Raw genomic sequence first — 23,652 nt, forward strand, 5'->3', positions numbered from 1 at the left:
TTTACGCCGGTTGCGATACAGAAACCGGCGTAAATTTGATACTGTTTCATGGGTAACTGTCTGAACTATTAAAATAAAATGTTAATGATTTACTAACATTTAATTTTAATAGTTCAGACAATTAGCCATGCGGCAGTATCAGATATGTAAAAATATATATTTTTTTTAGCGATTTTTGTATAGCAATAGGGAAAGGTGGAGCTAATTTTTATTGGGAGCGGTTTATTTACATTTAATTTGTTTTTACTTTACACTTTTTCTATAGCACTCCTATACACATGAGGGTATTTGCAGACAGCAGAGCATTGCACCCGACCCATGTCTGTAGTACAGACACTAGAATGCAATGCTCTGCACCCCCCCATGTGTATATGTACCACATACACACTGTGTTACCCATGTGGGTATGTGCAGAGAATTGCACCCTTGTGTCTGTACAACAGACATAAGGGTGGAATGCTCTGCACAAACCCCCACGGGTGAAGCGGTGTGCACTGCTTACCGATATACACATAGGAGTATATGCAGAGCGTTGCACCCTTGTGTCTGTAGTACAGACACTAGGATACAATGCTCTGCACATACTACCATGTGTATAGCAGTCTGCATGTAGTACACACTTACACTACTATACACATGGGGGTATGTGCAGAGCATTGCATCCTAGTGTCTGTAGATGACACTAGGGTGCAATTCTCTGCAGATGCCCCTCCAGTAGACGGCAGCCCCCACCCTTGTAGACAGCACTCACCTGCGGCTGTTCTCTGCCCTGTTCTCCCGTCCGCATCATGTCGTCCTATGGAGGAGCATGGGACATATACGTCACTCCGCTTCCTCTGTAGCGTTACGCTTGGCGTGGGGGAGGAGGTGGAGTGACGTGTGTGTCACATGCTCCTCCATGGGACGGGATGCGGATGGGAGAACGGGAGAAGCAGGTATCGGTTTTGGTATCTGGGACACTGAACGAGTCCCCGATACCATGGAAATTGCTAGTATTGGCCTGATACTTCCATTCACCGCCGCCGCCCGACATGTCCCTGCTGCTGCTCTACTTCTAGCTCAATTAGCGCATGGGCGGGACATGTCTATTCTCTGCTGCTCATCTCCATCGGGTACAGAGATGAGCAGCAAAGAATAGACATGTCCCGGCGCTGCGCTAATTGCACTAGGAGTAGAGCAGCAGCAGGGACATGTCGGGCGGCGGCGGTGAATGAATGAAGCCTACATGCGGAACATGTCAGCTTCATTCATTCACTGCCGCCACGGACAACGAATCGGGCGAAATTAATGGACACTAGATATGCTAATATATACAGACACAATAATCAAAATGTAACATGCTAATTGTGATGTCATAACTAATCCTCCTTCTTTGTACAATGTAAAAACCAACTTGGCAACAGCTGAGTTTCCTGCTAAGAAAGAGTGTATACCACCATCCTCTGTGTGGTGTATATCTTCTTATGTCGACACTTGGCAAAATATATAGCAGCACTGTCAATCACATTTGAAAGCCCCCACTCGGCAGCCTAAGAGTCGTGGATGTGCCGAGGTTTTAACGTTTGTCTTTCTCTTGCAGGATATAAAGTCGTGTATGGACATGTGAGTATCTGCCACCGGTCGTCACTGCCCCGTGTGTCCCCCTACTCTGCCCCCCCCCCGTGTGTCCCCCTACTCTGCCCCCCCCCCCGTGTGTCCCCCTACTCTGCCCCCCCCGTGTGTCCCCCTACTCTGCCCCCCCCGTGTGTCCCCCTACTCTGCCCCCCCCGTGTGTCCCCCTACTCTGCCCCCCCCGTGTGTCCCCCTACTCTGCCCCCCCCGTGTGTCCCCCTACTCTGCCCCCCCCGTGTGTCCCCCTACTCTGCCCCCCCCGTGTGTCCCCCTACTCTGCCCCCCCCGTGTGTCCCCCTACTCTGCCCCCCGTGTGTCCCCCTACTCTGCCCCCCGTGTGTCCCCCTACTCTGTCCCCCCGTGTGTCCCCTTCTCTGTCCCCCCGTGTTTCACCTACTCTGTCCCCCCGTGTGTCCCCTACTCTGCCCCCCCCCGTGTGTGTCCCTACTCTGTCCCCCCGTGTGTGTCCCTACTCTGTCCCCCCCCGTGTGTCCCCTACTCTGCCCCACCCCCGTGTGTCCCCTACTCTGCCCCACGCCCCGTCTGACTTTACTCTCTGTTATCAGCTGTTACGGGGGATACAGAGATGGTTTTCCTGCGCAGAACGTGGTGACTCCCAGAGACTTTGGCTACGGAGGAGTGAAGGATCTGATCCAGTACACGGCCTGGAAGGATATGAAGTCTTATATCAGCCCCGGTGAGTAAATATAATGCGATGCTACTGCACCAAACCCTCTGCTCATACCCCCTGTACAGTGTATTGTGTATGTACAGGAGCCCCGTATATATAGATGTAAGCCCCCTATACACCCAGCATAGTATGATGCAGTGTTTCCCAACCAAAATGCCTCCAGCTGTTGCAAAACTACAACTCCCAGCGTGCCCGGACAGCCTTTGGCTGTCCGGGCATGCTGGAAGTTGTAGTTTGCAATAGCTGGAGGTGCTCTGGTTGGGAAACACTGGTATAATGAGAAGGTGAAAACAGAATTTAATTTTTTTATTTTTAGAAAATATTTTAAAGCTGCAAAAAGTATAATTTGGCATGGACATAAAGTATTCAGACCCTTTGCTATGACGCTTGATATTTAGTTCTGGCTCCTCCCATTTCTCTCAATCATCTCTGAGATGTATGTCCACCTAAATTGGAGTCACCTGTGGTAAATTCAGCTGATTGGACAAGACACAGCCCTGTCTATATCATGTCTCATAGCTGGCAATGTATATCACAGCAAAACATGAGGGGAAAAGAACTGGCTGTAGAGCTCAGAGACTTGTGTGGAGGCGCAGATCTGGAGAAGGGGACATCATGTCTGGAGGAAACCAGGCACTGCCCATCACCTGCCCAATACCATCCCTACAGTGATCATGGTGGGGGCAGCATCATGTCTGGAGGAAACCAGGCACTGCCCATCACCTGCCCAATACCATCCCTACAGTGATCATGGTGGGGGCAGCATCATGTCTGGGGGAGACCAGGCACTGCCCATCACCTGCCCAATACCATCCTTACAGTGATCATGGTGGGGACAGCATCATGTCTGGGGGAAATCAGGCACTGCCCATCACCTGCCCAATACCATCCCTACAGTGATCATGGTGGGGGCAGCATCATGTCTGGAGGAAACCAGGCACTGCCCATCACCTGCCCAATACCATCCCTACAGTGATCATGGTGGGGGCAGCATCATGTCTGGAGGAAACCAGGCACTGCCCATCACCTGCCCAATACCATCCCTACAGTGATCATGGTGGGGGCAGCATCATGTCTGGAGGAAACCAGGTACTGCCCATCACCTGCCCAATACCATCCCTACAGTGATCATGGTGGGGCAGCATCATGTCTGGAGGAAACCTGGTACTACCCATCACCTGCCCAATACCATCCCTACAGTGATCATGGTGGGGGCAGCATCATGTCTGGGGGAAACCAGGCACTGCCCATCACCTGCCCAATACCATCCCTACAGTGATCATGGTGGGGGCAGCATCATGTCTGGGGGAAACCAGGCACTGCCCATCACCTGCCCAATACCATCCCTACAGTGATCATGGTGGGGGCAGCATCATGTCTGGAGGAAACCTGGTACTACCCATCACCTGCCCAATACCATCCCTACAGTGATCATGGTGGGGGCAGCATCATGTCTGGAGGAAACCAGGCACTGCCCATCACCTGCCCAATACCATCTCTACAGTGATCATGGTGGGGGCAGCATCATGTCTGGGGGAAACCGGGCACTGCCCATCACCTGCCCAATACCATCCCTACAGTGATCATGGTGGGGGCAGCATCATGTCTGGGGGAAACCGGGCACTGCCCATCACCTGCCCAATACCATCCCTACAGTGATCATGGTGGGGGCAGCATCATGTCTGGGGGAAACCAGGCACTGCCCATCACCTGCGCAAAACCATCCCTACAGTGATCATGGTGGGGGCAGCATCATGTCTGGAGGAAACCAGGCACTGCCCATCACCTGCGCAAAACCATCCCTACAGTGATCATGGTGGGGGCAGCATCATGTCTGGAGGAAACCAGGCGCAGCCCATAACCTGACCAATACCATCCCTACAGTGATCATGGTGGGGGCAGCATCATGTCTGGAGGAAACTAGGCACTGCCCATCACCTGCCCAATACCATCCCTACAGTGATCATGGTGGGGGAAGCATCATGTCTGTAGGAAACCGGGCACTGCCCATCACCTGCCCAATGCCATCCCTACAGTGATCATGGTGGGGGCAACATCATGTCTGGGGGAAACCAGGCACTGCCCATCACCTGCCCAATACCATCCCTACAGTGATCATGGTGGGGGCGGCATCATGTCTGGAGGAAACCAGGCGCGGCCCATAACCTGACCAATACCATCCCTACAGTGATCATGGTGGGGGAAGCATCATGTCTGGAGGAAACCAGGTACTGCCCATCACCTGCCCAATATAATCCCTACAGTGATCATGGTGGGGGCAGCATCATGTCTGGGGGAAACCGGGCACTGCCCATCACCTGCCCAATACCATCCCTACAGTGATCATGGTGGGGGCAGCATCATGTCTGGAGGAAACCAGGTACTGCCCATCACCTGCCCAATATAATCCCTACAGTGATCATGGTGGGGGCAGCATCATGTCTGGAGGAAACCAGGCACTGCCCATCACCTGCGCAAAACCATCCCTACAGTGATCATGGTGGGGGCAGCATCATGTCTGGAGGAGACGAGGCACTGCCCATCACCTGCCCAATACCATCCCTACAGTGATCATGGTGGGGGCAGCATCATGTCTGGGGGAAACCAGGTACTGCCCATCACCTGCCCAATACCATCCCTACAGTGATCATGGTGGGGGCAGCATCATGTCTGGAGGAAACCAGGCACTGCCCATCACCTGCGCAAAACCATCCCTACAGTGATCATGGTGGGGGCAGCATCATGTCTGGAGGAAACCAGGTACTGCCCATCACCTGCCCAATACCATCCCTACAGTGATCATGGTGGGGGCAGCATCATGTCTGGAGGAAACCAGGCGCAGCCCATCACCTGCCCAATACCATCCCTACAGTGATCATGGTGGGGACAGCATCATGTCTGGGGGAGACCAGGCACTGCCCATCACCTGCCCAATGCCATCCCTACAGTGATCATGGTGGGGGCAACATCATGTCTGGGGGAAACCAGGCACTGCCCATCACCTGCCCAATACCATCCCTACAGTGATCATGGTGGGGGCGGCATCATGTCTGGAGGAAACCAGGCGCGGCCCATAACCTGACCAATACCATCCCTACAGTGATCATGCTGGGGGAAGCATCATGTCTGGAGGAAACCAGGTACTGCCCATCACCTGCCCAATATAATCCCTACAGTGATCATGGTGGGGGCAGCATCATGTCTGGGGGAAACCGGGCACTGCCCATCACCTGCCCAATACCATCCCTACAGTGATCATGGTGGGGGCAGCATCATGTCTGGAGGAAACCAGGTACTGCCCATCACCTGCCCAATATAATCCCTACAGTGATCATGGTGGGGGAAGCATCATGTCTGGAGGAAACCGGGCACTGCCCATCACATTTACAAACTCCAGTCCGCCTTGAAATCTTTGCCTGAGATACACCTTGCGGATGCATTGCCTTGTGTCTTGTCTTGCCATGGTGTATGGCCTGTGACATGACACTTTTCCACAACCTCACCTTTTTAACAGAGTTTGGCTGTTCCTCACCCAGTTTGAAGCCTCCTACACAGCTGTTCCTGTTTTAGTTAATACCTGTGTTTCAACCTACATATGAAAATTATCACGATCACCTGTTTTTTTGTGTAATCGGTTGATCATACACCTGACTATAAGGCTGCGTTCACACGGAGTAATTCAAGAGGGTTTTACTCGAGTAATTCCTCTTGAATTCTCCGCTCCAAACTAATTCACATCTCCTCTGCCCATTGACTTTAATGTTTTTTCCGCTGTCCTATTCACACTGCGAAAATTCTGCTAGCGGAATTCTGACGCTGAATTCCGTTCCGCTTGGAGAAAGAGCATGTTCATTCTTCAAGCGGAATCCGCGAGCAGAATCCAATAGAAGTCAATGGTAAAAAAAAATTCCGCCCGAAATCGTATTCACGCGGAAATGGCTGAAAAACCCTTCACTTCTTTCTCCCCCATTTCCGCACCCAATTCCGTGCAAATTCCGCGCGAAAATACAATTCTTGTTTCCGCCTGTAAATTTTTGGTGTGAATTTCTCTTGATTTACTCTGTGTGAACGCACCCTAACCCTACAAAACTGTTAACTTTGTGGCTGTTTATCTAGAAGAATTGATGTTGTTTTTAGGCAAAGTGTCGTCACACCAAATATTGATCTGATTTAGATTTCTCTTGTTAATTCATAAAAATAAACTATTAACACTTCTATTTTTTAAAGCATTCTTATTTTTTTCTACACCTGCATTTCTTCACAGTCCTGTAGACTTGGCTCCATTCACACCCTAGCACAGTATATTATGTATATATGGGGGCATTAGGCCTATAGATGTGGTAAGAAGACATCAGGGCCGAGTGCTGGTCATCATGTTCCTCTAAGGACGTCTTCATCTTCTCTTTGAGGGACAGCACTGTTGGTACACTGGGAGCTCAGGGGTTGGCACTGACAGGTCATGTCTTCTGTAACATGCCGCACCCATTAGAACTGATTGAGTACAGACCCATTGTTGAGTTTTCTCACCCTAATCCTCCATGTTTCCAACCAGTATTGAACTTTTTTATGTTTTTCAGCCTTACCGAACATCATCATGGACCCCAGCACGGCCCACCTCAACCTGGTGCTTTCTGAAGACCTGACCAGTGTCCGATATAGTGACACCAAACAGTCTATGCCAGAAAACCCGCGCCGATTCGACTATTGCTGCTGCGTCCTGGGCACCGAGGGCTTCAACTCTGGCCGCCATTACTGGGCAGTTGACGTCGGCAACAAAACAAAGTGGAATCTAGGGGTGGCCAAAGAGTCTGTGAACCGCAGGGGTGGCATCACCCTGTCCCCAGAGAACGGCTTCTGGATACTTTGGCTGAGGAACGGCCATGAGTTCAAAGCCCTGGACGTCCCTTATCGGACACTGACCCTGAGGAATAAACCGCAGCGGGTGGGGATTTACCTCGACTACGAGGGCGGCCAGCTATCCTTCTACAACGCTGATGACATGTCCCACATCTACACCTTCGTGACTTCCTTCTCCGAGACCATCTACCCCTACTTCTGCCCCTGCCTCAACGATTCGGGAAAGAATGGGGGGCCGCTCAGGGTTCTTCACCACGTTCCATGAAGAGGCAGCAGCGCCCGCAGCTGGTGGACCACTATTGTTCACATGTCTTAGATGACGTCGGGGAGATGTTGGCATACAAGCTCCAGGCTGTACCCTTTATTCCATGTCCAGTTACTGCATAGTAAATGTACAGAGGAGACAAATCTCCACGTTATTACCTTTCACATCTCAATAAATGTAACCGGATGAAGTGCGTTGTTACGTCTCCTTCATGGGTGATACATCGAGGGGCTGGGATCCAAAGATAGAATTGTGGGATTTCCCATAAGCAAATATAAAAAATAAAAAGAGAAACCGAAACACAGCCGCACATCCACCATTTGTATTTTGATCTATTTGCTTCTCAACATAATTTCAAAAACTAACAGGTTGTTATTATTCATTTTGTTTAAAAAGTACAAGTCCACTCGCCATGTCAAGGCCACCTAGTCAGAGTGGGTCCCTAACCTAACACTGGCGTAGCACCGGGCGGCGACCACTGCCTCCGTGACACCAAGCCCACAAGGGAAATGACCCAGTGGCCTGGCAGCCCCACTGCTGACAGACCAAGCCCTCGACTCCGGGCAGCACCACCCCACAGAGCACCACACCAGTATGAACACCTACCATGTGCTCCTTGCCGGAGGGCTGGGTTGGTCGGGCAGCAGTGGGGCTGCCTGGCCACTGGGTCATCCTTCCTGTGGGCATGGTGTCTCAGAGGCGGTGGTTGCCGACCAGCGCTACGCCATTTTTAGGTTAGGGACCCACTCTGACTAGGTGACCTTGACGTGGCGAGTGGGCTTGTACTTTTTAAACAAAATGAATAATAACCTGTTAGTTTTTGAAATTATGTTGAGAAGCAAATAGATCAAAATAAAAATGGTGGATGTGCAGCTGTGTTTCAGTTTCTCTTTTTATTAATATTTAATATTATTATTATTTTTTTTTATCTATTTTTGTTTGCCATAAGCAAAAATAACTGTAAGATAGGTCACGTGCCTTTAAACGTTGGGATCACTTGACCCCCAATTAAATAAGTGCTGCTTTTTCCACAGAAATAATTAAATTGAGAATCTTTAAGACCAAAAGAGAAGATGGGAGACGTAAACTGGTGAGAAAAGGTGAAACGTTTGCCAATTTGAAATTTTCAACATGGAAAATGATACTAGGCAAAAGTGATTCCTATTGTCCAGTAGGACTGATCTGATAATCGTATTGAGGCCCAAACACCAGGTACTTACAGGAGAAACATTAAAGAGTACCTGTCATCAACAAAAACTTTTAATATGTTGTTCATAATCATTAATGAAGAGATATTGTAATATTTCTTCATTAAAAAATATTAATATTTATACCAGTTTTTTCATTTTATACTTTTGGCCACTAGGGGTCTCTCTTCTATGCCTGGTCTGCAGGCAGCTTCCTATGCTTTTCATAGTAAGTGTACAGCTTTTAGGACTAATGCTGAAAGGGCTCTGGTCCTTCCACAGGAAGTTCAGTACTCTCAGCTCAACTCCCAGCCTGGAGCAGCACTGTGAGCTACAAGCCTGCACATGCCTCTCATACAACAGAGGCCAGTCACCTCCCCCTCCCCCCTGCTCTGTGTTCTCCCTGCCCCTCACCACACGTTGTCTTATACATTGTATTATCTCACTGCACTCCCTGCTCTGTGCCCCCCCCGACATTCATCTTAATTACTGCCTCTGTAATTGCTCCCACCGCCCCTGGTTCTCAGCATTGACTTTTTAGTGCAGAGAGACACAGGAGAGAGAGAGACAGAGGCTGCCGTCCCTCCCCTGTACTTAGTCTGTATGCACACTGCAGAGCAGTGTTTCCCAACCAGGGTGCCTCCAGCTGTTGCAAAACTACAACTCCCAGCATGCCCGGACAGCTGTTGGCTGTCTGGGCATGCTGGGAGTTGTAGTTTTGCAACAGCTGGAGGTACCCTGGTTGGGAAACACTGCTGCAGAATGAGAGCAGCATACAGGAAGACTGGCAGAAGCAGAGTCGCGGCCAGGCTTCATGTGACATCATGCCTGCCGGGACAGCCTCCTTCCACCCCTCAGAAAGACAGTGCTCTGAGCTAATGAAGAGGGATAAAAAAAGGTATTTCCACAGCATTTTAAACCTCAATAAACACAGGGATAGGCATAGTTAGAGTAAGGGACAGATGGGGAGGGGGATCAGGGAAAGTTTAGATGATGACGGGTACTCTTTAAGGGATGGGACACGTGGGAGAAAACCAACCACATAGTGGACCTATCCGAAAGTCCGTTGTACCGTAGAATTGTCCTACAGTAGTTCCTGTCTCTAGAGGATGTTCTCAGCTGATGACACAATAGATGACAATGATGGACAATACAAGACAACAGGGAGTGAAGAGACCGAGAGGATGACGTTAGCTATAGCGCCCCCTCTGTCCACGGACCTGCACGGACATCTTAGACACAAGATGACTCTGCATCTCCTGAATCCTCAGAGACCTGAACAAATGTCCACAAGGAGGATTTATATATCTTTATTATAGATTTCAGAAGAATCCAGAGGGTCTCCTTTAGAGGAAATCCCAGCTTGGGACTATTCCACAATTGTAAGGTTTATTTCTTCTAAAGTTCCTCTTTTGATATTTCCATCCATGGTTCTAAGAATAAGACTGAAAGTCTTTGTTTTGTGCAGAAAGCTCCAGCCTTTACCAGTATGGAGACCCCGCACCCCAGCAAGACTCTGCGGACCAACACGTTATCTCACAATCCCCTGTTCACACAAATATAAAGGCATTTACACTAAAATACATCATTTCACAAATGAGTTGGTTTATTTAGACAACTTTGGGTCATGGTGGCCATCCATCTTGGTTCTTTTGGATTATAAATACCTTGAATGCAGTATTTTTTTTGATCTGGTGATACCACACCAGGGAGGTACTATGTTGGGTCAACTATAAGTCCTTGCTTCCTGCTTTCCCATCTGGGACCGTTCTGGGCCACTAAACATATGGACAAAGTTCCTTTCCATTCTTGGCATAGGACATAAAACTGTCTAGTTCCATTTATATAAAGGTATTGAATTACATTTCTTTTGATCGCAGTCTTTGTTGACTTTAAGGGGTTACTCTGCCCCTAGACATCTTATCCCGTATCCAAAGGATAGGGGGTGAGATGTCTGATCACGGGGGTCCCGCCCTGAGGGGACCCCTGCGATCTCCTTGCGGCACCAGGTGTTCGATTAGTTCATCTGGGGTACAGGGCCAGAGGCTCGTGACGTCCAGCAGCGGGACCCCCGCAATCAGACATCTTATCTCCTATCCTTTGTACCCCTTTAATGATGTCTTCGGTCGTGGATATGGTGATGTCTGTCATGAAAACCTAATGATACATCAATAACTTAGGCATTTACGGCGATCTTCATCTCACACGCCTTCAGTGAGTAGTGATGGCCCCTCCATGCTGCCCAGGTTATGCCCTTTGCATACTCGGTAGTTTCTCCCCTTAGGTATAGACCGTTCAGGTTGGCGCTGTGACAGTCCTTGTACCAGGAGGCTCCTCGAAAAATAACAGCACAGTTACCCGAAATTGTGTCTCTGTCCTTGTCGTGGGTGGAAAAAAGCATCCCATCCTGAGTTCTTAGAGAATCTCCTGTTAAGACAAGAAAGTTAATTTAGGCCAATTTTACTAAACGTGTCCAAGTTCAATTCTTATCCCAGCTGGAACCATTGGCCTACCAATTTATTGTGACCATGACAGAACATCCCCCAATTTTTAAAGGTGACTTTGTTCCTTCTACAAGAATACAGCCATTCACTTAAAGGGGCACTCCACCCCTAGACATTTTAACCTCTATCCAAAGAATAGGGGATAAGATGTCTGATCGCGGGGGTCCCACCACTGGGGACCCCCACGATCTTGGCTGCGGCACCCCAGACATCCGGTGCATGGAGCGAACTTCACTCTGTGCCGGATGACTGGCAATGCTGGGCGGAGGCTTGTGACATCACAGCCACGCCCCCTCAATGCAAGTCTATGGAGGGGGCTTAACCATGCCCCCTCCCATAGACTTGAATTGAGGGGGCGTGGACATGACGTCACAAGCGGGGCACGGCCGTGACATCACGAGCCTCCGGCGCTGCACCCGACGCTCTAAACAAACGCTGGGTACAGCGGGGTTTAAGGAGTTACTCTGCCCCTAGACATCTTATCCTGTATCCAAAGGATAGGGGGTGAGTTGTCTGATCACGGGGGTCCCGCCGTGAGGGGACCCCTGCGATCTCCTTGCGGCGCCAGGTGTTCGCTTAGAGCATCGGGTGCAGGGCTGTAGGTTCTTGACGTCCAGCAGCGGGACACCCGCGATCAGACATCTTATACCCTATGCTTTGGATAGGGGATAAGTTGTCTAAGGGCAGAGTACCCCAAATAACCTTTTTATTACATTTTACTAATACCCACACAATGCTGCGATGTAACACCTAACATAACATGGACATAAGACAGAGAAGGGCAACCTGATGGCATATTGTAAGCAGTGGCACCATGATGGGTATGATGGATGAGAGGTAACAGACCAAAGTTATCCCAGGTGCCCTGAAACTTCCTAGAAATGTGGTCACTTACCAATAGGTTTGTTGGAGTCACCATTTTGAAATTTACCAAGATACAGCTTGTACCCGTCCTCCTCTGGATCAATGGCCATCGGGGACAGAGAGAAGGTGTCATAGGTCCCGAAACGAGCATCATCCTCAAAGTCCACTAGGTCAACCCGAAGACGATACGATCTCTTCTGGGTGAGGAGGTGAATATTCTGTAGACCTGGAGATGAACGGCAGGTGGTTGAGGCGTTGTCCTACATATTACGGTATTATATGAGATGGATATGAGGATGTACGTCCTTACCCAACCAGTATTCTCCATTTGCTTTCCCAAACCCATTCTTGTATTCTTTCCAGCCACGATAGAAGTCCACACTGCCATCAAACCTCTTCTGAAACACCTGGAGGGGAGATGGAGCAGATAAAATGTGCTAGCACGTCCAAGAACCAGACAGTAGAAGACTACTGGGATTGTTTTCCATTTATTTTCTGTTACAACTCGCAACTAAACATTATCAGAAGTTGCTGTTGGTGCTGACCGTCCAGGGTCCTCCAGCGCTCTTCATGTCACAATACACAGGTACTGGAGGAGAGGTCTCACCACCAGGATAGATCAGGTACTCACCGTCCACGGTCTTCCAGAGCTCTTCATGTCACAATACACAGGTACTGGAGGAGAGGTCTCACCACCAGGATAGATCAGGTACTCACCGTCCACGGTCTTCCAGAGCTCTTCATGTCACAATACACAGGTACTGGAGGAGAGGTCTCACCACCAGGATAGATCAGGTACTCACCGTCCACGGTCTTCCAGAGCTCTTCATGTCACAATACACAGGTACTGGAGGAGAGGTCTCACCACCAGGATAGATCAGGTACTCACCGTCCAGGGTCCTCCAGTGCTCCTCATGTCACAATACACAGGTACTTGGGGAGAGGTCTCATCACCAGGATCGATCAGGTACTGACCGTCCAGGGTCCTCCAGCACTCCTCATGTCACAATACACAGGTACTGGAGGAGAGGTCTCACCAATAGGATAGATCAGGTACTGACCGTCCAGGGTCCTCCAGCACTCCTCATGTCACAATACACAGGTACTGGAGGAGAGGTCTCACCAATAGGATAGATCAGGTACTCACCGTCCAGGGTCCTCCAGTGCTCCTCATGTCACAATACACAGGTACTGGAGGAGAGGTCTCACCACCAGGATAGATCAGGTATTCACCATCCAGGGTCCTCCAGTACTCCTTATGTCACAATACACAGGTACTGGAGGAGAGGTCTCATCACCAGGATCGATCAGGTACTCACCGTCCAGGGTCCTCCAGTGCTCCTCATGTCACAATACACAGGTACTGGAGGAGAGTTCTCATCACCAGGATCGATCAGGTACTGACCGTCCAGGGTCCTCCAGCACTCCTCATGTCACAATACACAGGTACTGGAGGAGAGGTCTGATCACCAGGATCGATCAGGTACTCACCGTCCAGGGTCCTCCAGCGCTCCTTATGTCACAATACACAGGTACTGGAGGAGAGGTCTCACCAATAGGATAGATCAGGTACTCACCGTCCAGGGTCCTCCAGAGCTCCTCATGTCACAATACACAGGTACTGGAGGAGTGTTCACGCCACCAGGATAGATCAGGTAGACACCATCTGTGGTCAAACCCTGGGCAGACACATCAGAACAGTCTTGGGGGTGGCAGGTATCTCTACAGCTGTTGACTAGAAGGAAAGAAAACAGAACCACTTGTATCTGGAGATATTATTATGCTATTATCCTGATTGTTCTTCCATAGAATAATTCCATAGAAAACTTCACCAAATATACCTAAAACTTGCCAAACACATTAGAAATGAGTCAGTGAAACCCATTGGTTTGGGTGTGATTGGTTGACCACCTAATCGGTTGACCACCTATTGGTAGATATTACAGGTAGGGCAGGGATGGGCCGTGTCGGATCTCAATTACCAAAAACTCTCTTGTGGAGAAAACCAGAGGAGCCCGGCAGCACTTTTCTTCTCCCTTTCTTATTTATTGAGGGATCTAGAAAGCATTTGGCCAACAGCTATGGTTTGTGTGTGGCCACCGTAGTTCCCCGTTGCCTTGTTGTGTCATGGTGTTGGCTCTTGGTGTTATCTGAGAGACCTTTTAGAGATCCACCACCATTACTCATGGATTGTACCAAATCATTGCTCCAAGGGGACAACTCCTGTGTATGAACAACGTTCCTTATACTAGAATAACAGCAGTGACCAGGAGGACGGACGCTCTACTCACTATTGCCCTGGTTCAGGGGTGCAGAACCCAAAGTCTCACGACCGCCCTGCAGCAGCAGGAAGACGACGAAATTCAGGAGCAGCTTCTGAGAAGAATAATGGACATTATATTACGGAATAATTCAACTTATCGTAAATATTTACATTAAATGGGAAGTTACATCAGTATGGACAGAACCTCACTGCACTGAATGGTTATCGTGATCACATGACGTAGGTAGGACGCATTGTATTGTAAAGGCCATAACCCAACAACAAGGATTAAAGGGGTACTCCGCCCCTAGACATCTTATCCCCTAGCCAAAGGATAGGGGATAAGATGTCTGATCACGGGGGTCCCGCCATTGAGGTCCCCCCATGATCTCCCCGCTGCACCCGGTGTCCGTTTACAGCATTGAGTGCAGCGCCAAAGGCTTGTGACATTACGGCTGCTCCCCGATCGTAACGTCACGACCATGCCCCCTCAATGCAAGTCTATGGGAGGGGGCGTGACGTCTGTCACGCCCCCTCCCATAGACTTGCATTGAGAGGGTGTGGCCGTGACGTCACGAGCCTCCACCTCACATCGCCAATCATCCGGAGTGAAGTTCGCTCCATGCACTGGATGTCTGGGGTGCCACATCCGAGATCGCGGGGATCCTTTGGATAGTGGATATAATATCTAGGGGTGGAGTACCCCTTTAACCTTCTATAGAAAGTTCTGCCAGAGTAGTAGTATCACAGCTCCCATCCCCGCGGTTCTATGTTCTCACCTTCATGATCGTAGATACCTGCAGATTGAGGACGGAGCTCAGGTCTCTGCTCTATATAGGATGAGGTTTCGCCATAACACGTAAACACATCAAAGCCAATATTTACTCAACGTGACCCTTCCGGTTAGTCAGAGCCCGGGCAGACGGGAAGTCACGGACTGCCTGGAAGTGATAGAAGGACAAACAGAAGACAGACTTGTGTACTTACAGGAAAAGAATTTCTACGACACACAAATACCCAGGTATTCCTCTACTCACCCACACCCATAAATGACTTAAAGGAGAACTGGGGTTAAACATTTTTCATTTCCCCTGTGCCCGGACTGCAAAAACGTAACCCCTTGGGGACGGAGGGTTTTCCCGTTTTTGCACTTTTGTGTTTCCCTCCTTACCTTTTAAAAATCATACCTCTTTCAATTTTGCACCTAAATATCCATATGATGCTTATTTTTTGCGCCACCAATTCTACTTTGTAATGACATCAGTCATTTTACTCAAAAATCTATGGAGAAACGGGAAAAAAAATCATTGTGCGACAAAATTGAAGAAAGAAACGCCATTTTGTAAATTTTGAGGGCTTCCGTTTCTACGCAGTATATTTTTCGGTAAAAATGACACCTTATCTTTATTCTGTAAGTCCATACGGTTAAAATGATAACCTGCAATGTTTTACTTTCACTTTAGACGCGGCATTCAAAGTTAAAGGGTTAATAGTGCCCAGCACCGCATGCACTATATCGGCGCCTCGTTTTAGAAAGGGAGTGGGCGAAGGGCGTATAGGTACGCCCTCCGTCCTCAACAGGTTAAAAATCCAAACTTTTACTCACCTTCCTACGTTCCCCCATTGCACCGATATTGGCGTCCCGGTCCTCCGGTGCTGGTCTTCTTCCTGCTTCCTGGGGTTGGTGACTCGGCGCTCAGCGTATCCCTCCTCGGCTGGTGATAGACTGAGTTCGGGCAGCAGGGAGAAGGTGGGGCCTGGGCTTACTTGACAGTGCGCTCAGCCTATCACTGGCCGAGCTGGGACATCACTGCAGCCGGCAATATGCTGAGCGCATTATGAGTCACCGAGCTCAGGAAGCAGGAAGAAGACCAGCACCGGAGGATCGTGACGCTGATATCGGCTCAATGGGGTAACGTAGGAAGGTGAATTAACGTTTGTTTTTTTACGTTTTTGCAGCCTGGGCACAAGGGAAGGTAAAAGTTTTGCGCCGCATGTCTCCTTTAATATGTCCTCAGATATTGGAGCGTTGCTGCCACTTAGTGGTTATATTGCTTTAGGGCAGGAAGCAGGAGGACTATACATGTAGTGCAGGCAGCTGATAGACCGGTGGTCTCCAAACTGTGGACTTCCAGATGTTGCAAAACTACGACCCCTTATAACAGGAAAAACCCTAGAATGTGGGAAATCCCTGACTCCTCGCAACCCGCAGAGAGAGGAAATGCTGTTTTTCAGTAGGAGGAGGTAGCAGAATTGTGATGAGATGTGGAGCAGCCTAGTTCCCCTTCTCTAAATTTAGAGCAGTGTTTCCTAACCAGGGTGCCTCCAGCTGTTGCCAAACTACAACTCCCAGTATGCCCGGACAGCCAAAGGCTGTCCGGGCATGCTGGGAGTTGTAGTTTTGCAACAGCTGGAGGCACCCTGGTTGGGAAACACGGATTCAGAGATTTAGCCTCAAGAATACTGGGTACACTTAAATAAATATTGCAGTAATCAGAAGCGTATCTAGTGCCCTGCGTGCCCCTGGCAAGGTGCTGTATCGGCGCCCCCCCCCCATGTATGCATCAATGCCCTCCCTGTATGCTGTATCAGCGCCCCACCCCCATGTATGCATCGATGCCCTCCCTGTATGCTGTATCGGCGCCCCCCCCATGTATGGTGGGGGGGGGCGCCGATACAGCATACAGGGAGGGCATCGATGCGATGCCCTCCCTGTATGCTGTATCGGCGACCCCCCATCCATGCATCGATGCCCTCCCCCCTTCACCATACAGTTAAATTAAGTGACTCACAATTTACGTTTTTTTTTTATCGCAGTCGCTTTCTTTCCTTTTTTCCTCCATCAGTCTCACACGCCATGACGACTTCTTCCATCCAAAACATCTACACAATCTCCTCATCTATGGCCCTCAAACTGTAATAATACCCCCTTGAAATCCTGCACAGTATAAGGGGGTAGAAAAGTAGGTAGGTATGTCGCACCGCAGTTAGTCGACCCCATAGGCAGGTATATAGGCAGGTAAGTGAAAACATACTTAGGTAGGTAGATCGATAGATTGATTTCCCTTCCCCACCCCAAGTAGGTAAATATGTAAATATGTTGTTTGGTATGTAGATAACTAGGTAGGAAAGTAGCCAGGTAGCTAGGTAAGTAGGTAGCCTGGTAGGTAACTAGCTTTGTAGGTAAGTAGGTATGTAGCTGGTCAGGCAGATAGGTAAGTAGGTAGGTAGCCAAGTAGCTAGGTAGATAAGTACAGACAAAGAATAAGTCAGCCAGCACTTTAGTTGATACCAAACTATTATATGGACCTGGCCTACAGGTGCACGCTACTAGGCTAAATATACAGCATCAGAAGTATACAGCAGCACACTGCCAGCACAAGGATATAGGTGAAACATGAATATGCAGATAAAACATGGAGACTATACAGCTATGGTGTAATAGATGCAAATGTGAAACTATGAAATAGTGAGGTACTTAGCTCGCAAATTTGTCTCCGCCGGCGGTCACATAGCTTGGACCGTCCCACCGCGATAAGGTGGCCTCATTGGGACGGACCCTACACTGTGAATATGCCTCTGTGTGAACAGTTCAGTAAGCATGGCGGGATCTGGAACATCCAAGACACCTTATATACACGCCTGATAGAGGTGGGTGGGGTGCAAGGCCAACATGGAGGTAGCCACTCCCCCGTATGTACAATACAGACAAAGAATAAGTCAGCCAGCACTTTAGTTGATACCAAACTATTATATGGACCTGGCCTACAGGTGCACGCTACTAGGCTAGATATACAGCAACAGGAGAATGCAGCAGCACACTGCCAGCACAAGGATATAGGTGAAACATGAACATGCAGATAAAACATGGAGAGCTATACAGCTATGGTGTAATAGATGCAAATGTGAAACTATGAGATAGTGAGGCACTTACCTTGCAAATTGAGGCCACCTTATTGCGGTGGGACGGTCCAAGCTATTTGACCGCCGGTGGAGACAAATTCGCGAGCTAAGTGCCTCACTATCTCATAGTTTCATATTTGCATCTATTACACCATAGCTGTATAGTCTCCATGTTTTATCTGCATGTTCATGTTTCACCTATATCCTTGTGCTGACAGTGTGCTGCTGCATTCTTCTGTTGCTAGGTAGATAAGTAGGTAGGTAGCCAGGTATGTAGATAGATAAGTAGGTAGATAGCTATTTAGGTAGTTTGGTAGATAGATATCTAGGTAGGTAGACATGTAGGTAGGTAGCTAGTAGGTAGCTATGTAAGTTGGTAGCTAGGTAGGTAGCTTTGAAGGTAGGTAGGCAGGTAAGTAGCTATGTAGGTAGGTAGATAGCCAGGTAGCTCGGTAAGTAGCTATGTAGGTAAGTAGGTAGGTAGCTAGATAAGTAGCTTTGTAGAGAGGTGGGCAGCAAGGTACAAAAGTATGTAGGTATGAAAGGCAGGTAGGTAGCTAAATAGCTGGTAGATAAGTATATAGCTATGAAGTCAGGTAGCCAGGTAGCTAGCTAATTAACTTTGTAGATAGGAAGGTATCTTTGTAAGTAAGAAGGTAAGTAGGTAAATAAATCGGTAGGTAGGTAAATAAGTAGGTAGCTATGTAAGTAGGTAGCAAGGAAAGTAGCTACATTGGTAGCTAGGTAGATTAGTAGGTAGGTAGGTAAATATGTTGGTAGGTAGGTAAATATGTGGGTAGGTAATTATGTAGGTAGGTAGCCAGGTAGGTAGTTATGTAGGTTGCTAGACAGGTAAGAAGCTCTGTGGGTTAGGTAGCCAGGTAGATTGCTCTGTGGGTTAGTTAGCCAGGTAGTTAGCTCTGTGGGTTAGGTAGCCAGTTAGACAGCTCTGTGGGTTAGGTAGCCAGTTAGATAGCTCTGTGGGTAAGGTAGCCAGTTAGATAGCTCTGAGGGTTAGGTAGCCAGTCGAACGGGTATCCAGCAGATCCTGTGATCACTCTGAGAGAAGACTTGCAGCTGTATGCTTCTTCCCTTTTATCTGCTTGTATGGTCTTCTCAGCACCCTGGAGCCCTGCTGATTTGTGAGAAGAATCTTTACGTTGGCTGTGGTTTTGGGCAGGAAGGCTGCAGAGGGACCCCTGCTCTTTATTTGATTCCATTTTGCAAGTGTTATGTATGGTTGACCCAACCTTTTGGGGTAAGTGCACTATGGTGATAAGCATAAGTTGCACTATGGAGGGGGAGGGCTTTTCCTTTTTTTTTTTTTTTAAGGTGAAGCAAGACCATCACCAATAGTGCAGCCCCCTTTCAAGCAGTCGGACAATCCCATAGAACATAGAGGGGTCTAAGGGGCCCTGTAAGCCCTCCTGGCCATGACCAGCTGTGGCACTGCAAGGCCCAGCCTGCCAGACGATTCTGTCCCCTTCAAGTGGCATTCACCAGGACTATGTTTTGGGTCCTGCAATGACATAGGTAGAAAGGTAATGTATAGTGAAGGCCATTTAGTCAGACCTGAGCTCACGTTTAGCTCATTTCCCAGTGTGGTGGCTGGATTGTGTGGCAAGCCTTGTGGGGTGTAGGGTAGTTAGGGTGTTGCTGTTCAGAATAGTAAAGGCGCTGTTAACCCTTGTCCCTCGTGACGCCAGGTTGAGGGTTAAATGCTGTAATCTTGATAGGCCTATTGCCACCCTTCCCAAGAGCAATAGGTGATGCAGAAATAAAGGATTGTCCACAACCGCTGGTAACTGAAAACTTGCAGGAACTTTTACTGAAGAATTTCTGTACATGCAGCAATAGTAACAGTCCAGATAACAGTCTCTATAGATATAGCTGAGCAGTGATTGACAGTCGGTTGGGATCAGATAAGCTCAGTTTAGCTTCTTAGGGATTGTATAGCAGAGATCCGCTGGATTTAGGGGTGCATTTAGGTCCAGTGATCTTGCGGTGAGTAGCGGGGAATTGCTTAGTATATCCGATATATTAGAGGCCGAGGCCGCAAGGCTTTGGCCTAGTAAATCATCTTGTAAGCTGCGGAGGTCCTACCTCTTCCAGAATCAGAAACCCAAGAGAGGGATCAAGATGGCGCAGGTCCCTTATATGAGCAGGGGCTGGCCGTTTTGGATTGGTCCGTAACGACTGTCACTCACCGTTACAGTGCATTGTGGGTGAACACGTCACGGGAACCTCCAAAGGTCCTGTAGCAAAACCATTGAGTTCTAACCTAACCACGTGACCTGCAGGTCCTGTTACACTTGAACAGGTAGGCAATTAAATATATACATATATCTATACTTATATTTATAAGAACTTCTATACAGTCATAGACTAACTGAGGGGTGACAAGGGGATAACTATAGGAGAGGGACCCCGACGTTCCTAGGGACTCTGACTATGGGGACCTCTGCAAAGGTAACGTATGAAATACGGTACCGGGACACCACAAACCCCCTTACTTAAAACAAGTCTACCCCGACGCCTGTCCCCTAAGGCAGAGGAACTAGGACTAAGACATGATTATTTATACTTTCTATACATCCTGACAAAACCTGAGTAAACATTAAACACATTTGTACTTGCTTTTGACTTTGACTAGCATCTTGACTAGACAATATGAACATTTTAAAGCTTACTAGACATTGTTGAAACTATCTAGACAGTGATGAGGCTATCTAACCCTTAGTTTCTAGCTCCTTAGACATTTTTATATAGCTCTCTATAACATTTATGAGGCTAACTAAACATTTATATACAGCTTTCTATAACCTTTAGTCTCAAGCTGTCTAAATATTTTTGAAATCTCACCACATTTTTTTCTTTTTTTTGCCACGATGAGTCACCTGTTAGTACACAGAAGGGTATATTGGATTGCCCGAGGCTCTCTACCAATAAGGATGGCTACTAGGGTCTATTGTCTACACGCTACTTACCCTTAGAACACAACAGTTTAACCTACCTAGGTTACCTTTAGAAATACGTGTTTAATTCTAAGCTCGCAAGAGCATCTACTGGCCAGGTAGAGCATCTCACATACGTAATACAGAGAAAAGAAATATGAGTTTACCTAACAGTGGCAGGAATTGGGTATCAATAGGCTACAATTCCTAAGTGTTTCTTGAATGTGAGATATATTTTTTGTTTTTGTGTATGTACTAAAGAAGACTGAGGTAGTACATTTAAGTGAGTAATTTGGTGTACTGAAAAGATATAGGTAGTACATTGAAGTGAGTCATTGAAGGTACTTTGTGTGCAGGTACTGAATGTGAGTCTTGGTACCTTAAGGGTAGGTTACCCTGTTATGTTTGTTGAGACAGGTGCTAGCGATTGGTGACTGTAATGCTACTCTCGGAGGAGCCAGGAGAGTCACCTATTTAGCAACTACTAAAACACCTTTTTAGTATTTTTATACATTTGTATGTACATGTATGCAAGAATTATTTATGGTTTTTGGTGTGCACGTGCATCTAGCGGACAATTTTCCGTGTACAACCTTTACCTACTTTTTATGCACACAGACACAAAGCTATTTTTCTGTGTACAAGAACCATATACATTTTTATTATACAAACTTACACAATTATTAACACTCCAACAAGGTTCAGGCGCATAAACCTGATAAGTGCAATTTTTAGCAATAGAGTCCTATAAATATAGGGTTATGTACATAGAACAGACGTGTAAGGATCTGCAGTCCACCTACACTAGGAGTCTATGGGAATCACGGCTTTACCACAATCAGCCGGGCACAAAAGTTACCAATCTCCTACTGGCTAGGAGTCTCTTGACCTGATGGTCAGGCACAAAGCTTAATGGTTACGTTGCTGAACTTGAAACTGGAACAATCTTAGCACAGTCCTACTAGGCACATGTCTTGATCTTGGTTACTGGAAAACAAAAGTGGTTAGCATAGAAAAGCAATAAACATTACTTTACAGTCCTTCAAAAGACATTTCTTCGGAATCTTCTTGTGCCTCTTGTAGATCCTCTATATCTGCCAACATCTGGAGCAGGTGAGGAGTTAATGTAACTCTCCCACACCACATTGGTGAGAGTAGAATGGGTAACAGTAGGATTTAGGGTGACCAGAGGCTTACTGGCCGGGATCAAAGTTGGTGCACAAGGTCTTAGCACCATCGCCATATCAGGAGTGGGGCAAAACACTTTCGTCGATACCCTGGAAGCAGGCAAACTCTCCATGTAAGAAGAGGGCCTTGGTACATACGTTGGTACCAGTGCAGGAGGCAAACTCTCATTGCTCCGAGAGGGCCTAGGTACATAGGTTGGTACATGTGCAGGAGGCAAACTCTCATTGCTCCAAGAGGGCCTAGGTACGTGCGTTGGTACCTCTGGAACAGACAAACTCTCATTGCTCCGAGAGGGCCTAGGTACGGTCTTTGGTGCCCGAAATTTAGGCTTACTTTCTTGATCTTGAGCAGGACTTGGCACTTTACTGTACACAGAAGATGATTGATGATGTAGAGGCTCCTCCTCCTTGAGTACAGTGGTGGAGGCATCAGAAACAGACCATTTCGGCCTCAGGTTGAAGGGATCCGATTCCCAATCTGTAGACGGAAAGTATTTGAAGGGAAGCTGTGTTGGGGCTGTTGGTCTTGTGACCGCTGCAGCCCATTCTCCACGCAGGCTCTGGACGGGGGTGTACTCCACTATCTCACCCACCTCCAAGGTGTAGAACTTCTTATGATGATATGGCCTCTGTACTGCTCGACGGTTTACGAGGATGGTTTGCCCTGTGTGGCAATCTAGGAGTGTCCCATAACCTCTGACCTTGTCGAACTTGGCCACAGTTGCTCTTCATCGTTCTAGAGGCTCCTCCCCTTCTCGGGGATGGTCCCATTTGCGGATGAATAATGCTTCCATTTCTTAAGTATTCTCCTGGTAGCGAATTCTTTCTTCAGGAGGCAAATGCACATGCTTAGGGGCGGACAGTTCTCTGTGTCGGGCCTTTAGTTTATCCATCAGTTCGGCCAGCTCGGCTCCTTGATGGGCCCTTTCCCTTTGTGCGGCTGGAATTGGTGGGAGTGGCTTCCCAGGTATCGGTTGTAGAACCGCGTGCATATACTAGATGAGTCCCGGCTCGTCCCCAAAGATCTCCAATTCTGGTGAGCGGGGTCGTGCACTTGGCAAAGTAGATAGCGATATTTTAGCTTCAGGGCTGGAGGAGGAAGAATAGGCCGCCTCTGGCGGGGTACTCACTGCAGACTCCGCCGATGGGATCTCGGCACACGAGCCCCAAGTTCTGTGGTGAGGGGACAATATCACTGGCGATGCACCTCCAGGTGTCCCAGCGCTCTCTGCTCTAGGTGTGTCTGGCCAATCTTCGTCATCATCAGGCAGTGGGGGAAGATTGCAGGCCCCCTCTTCGTGTAATGACAACCGCTGCAGATGGTCAGCAAGTTCTTGGAAAAGTTGGGCTGCGACTGCCACAACTT

General features: G+C 48.3%; 2 protein-coding genes across 3 annotated transcripts in view; one reads left to right on the forward strand and one right to left on the reverse strand.

Annotated features, from left to right (window-relative positions):
- TRIM69 (tripartite motif containing 69) overlaps positions 1-7,614 on the forward strand; it is a 33,457-nt gene extending 25,843 nt beyond the window's left edge. For both annotated transcript variants that reach the window (XM_056533857.1, XM_056533856.1), the window contains exons 4-6: positions 1,580-1,602; positions 2,178-2,308; positions 6,880-7,614. In XM_056533857.1, the coding sequence (XP_056389832.1) occupies positions 1,580-1,602; positions 2,178-2,308; positions 6,880-7,424 (699 nt within the window). In that variant the 3' untranslated portion in view covers positions 7,425-7,614. The remainder of the gene's footprint in view (positions 1-1,579; positions 1,603-2,177; positions 2,309-6,879) is intronic.
- Positions 7,615-10,767: 3,153 nt separating this feature from the next.
- Positions 10,768-15,941, reverse strand: LOC130284624 (microfibril-associated glycoprotein 4-like). The gene is made up of 7 exons (XM_056535142.1): positions 15,849-15,941; positions 15,022-15,183; positions 14,271-14,355; positions 13,557-13,714; positions 12,290-12,386; positions 12,011-12,205; positions 10,768-11,038 (listed from the first exon to the last, which is right to left on the reverse strand). Exons 2-7 carry the CDS (start codon positions 15,025-15,027, stop codon positions 10,788-10,790), a joined length of 792 nt encoding a protein of 263 aa, XP_056391117.1. The 5' UTR covers positions 15,028-15,183; positions 15,849-15,941; the 3' UTR covers positions 10,768-10,787.
- Between the last annotated feature and the right edge of the window lie 7,711 nt (positions 15,942-23,652).

Source organism: Hyla sarda, chromosome 8 (genome assembly GCF_029499605.1).
Source record: "Hyla sarda isolate aHylSar1 chromosome 8, aHylSar1.hap1, whole genome shotgun sequence".
NCBI lineage: Eukaryota > Metazoa > Chordata > Amphibia > Anura > Hylidae > Hyla > Hyla sarda.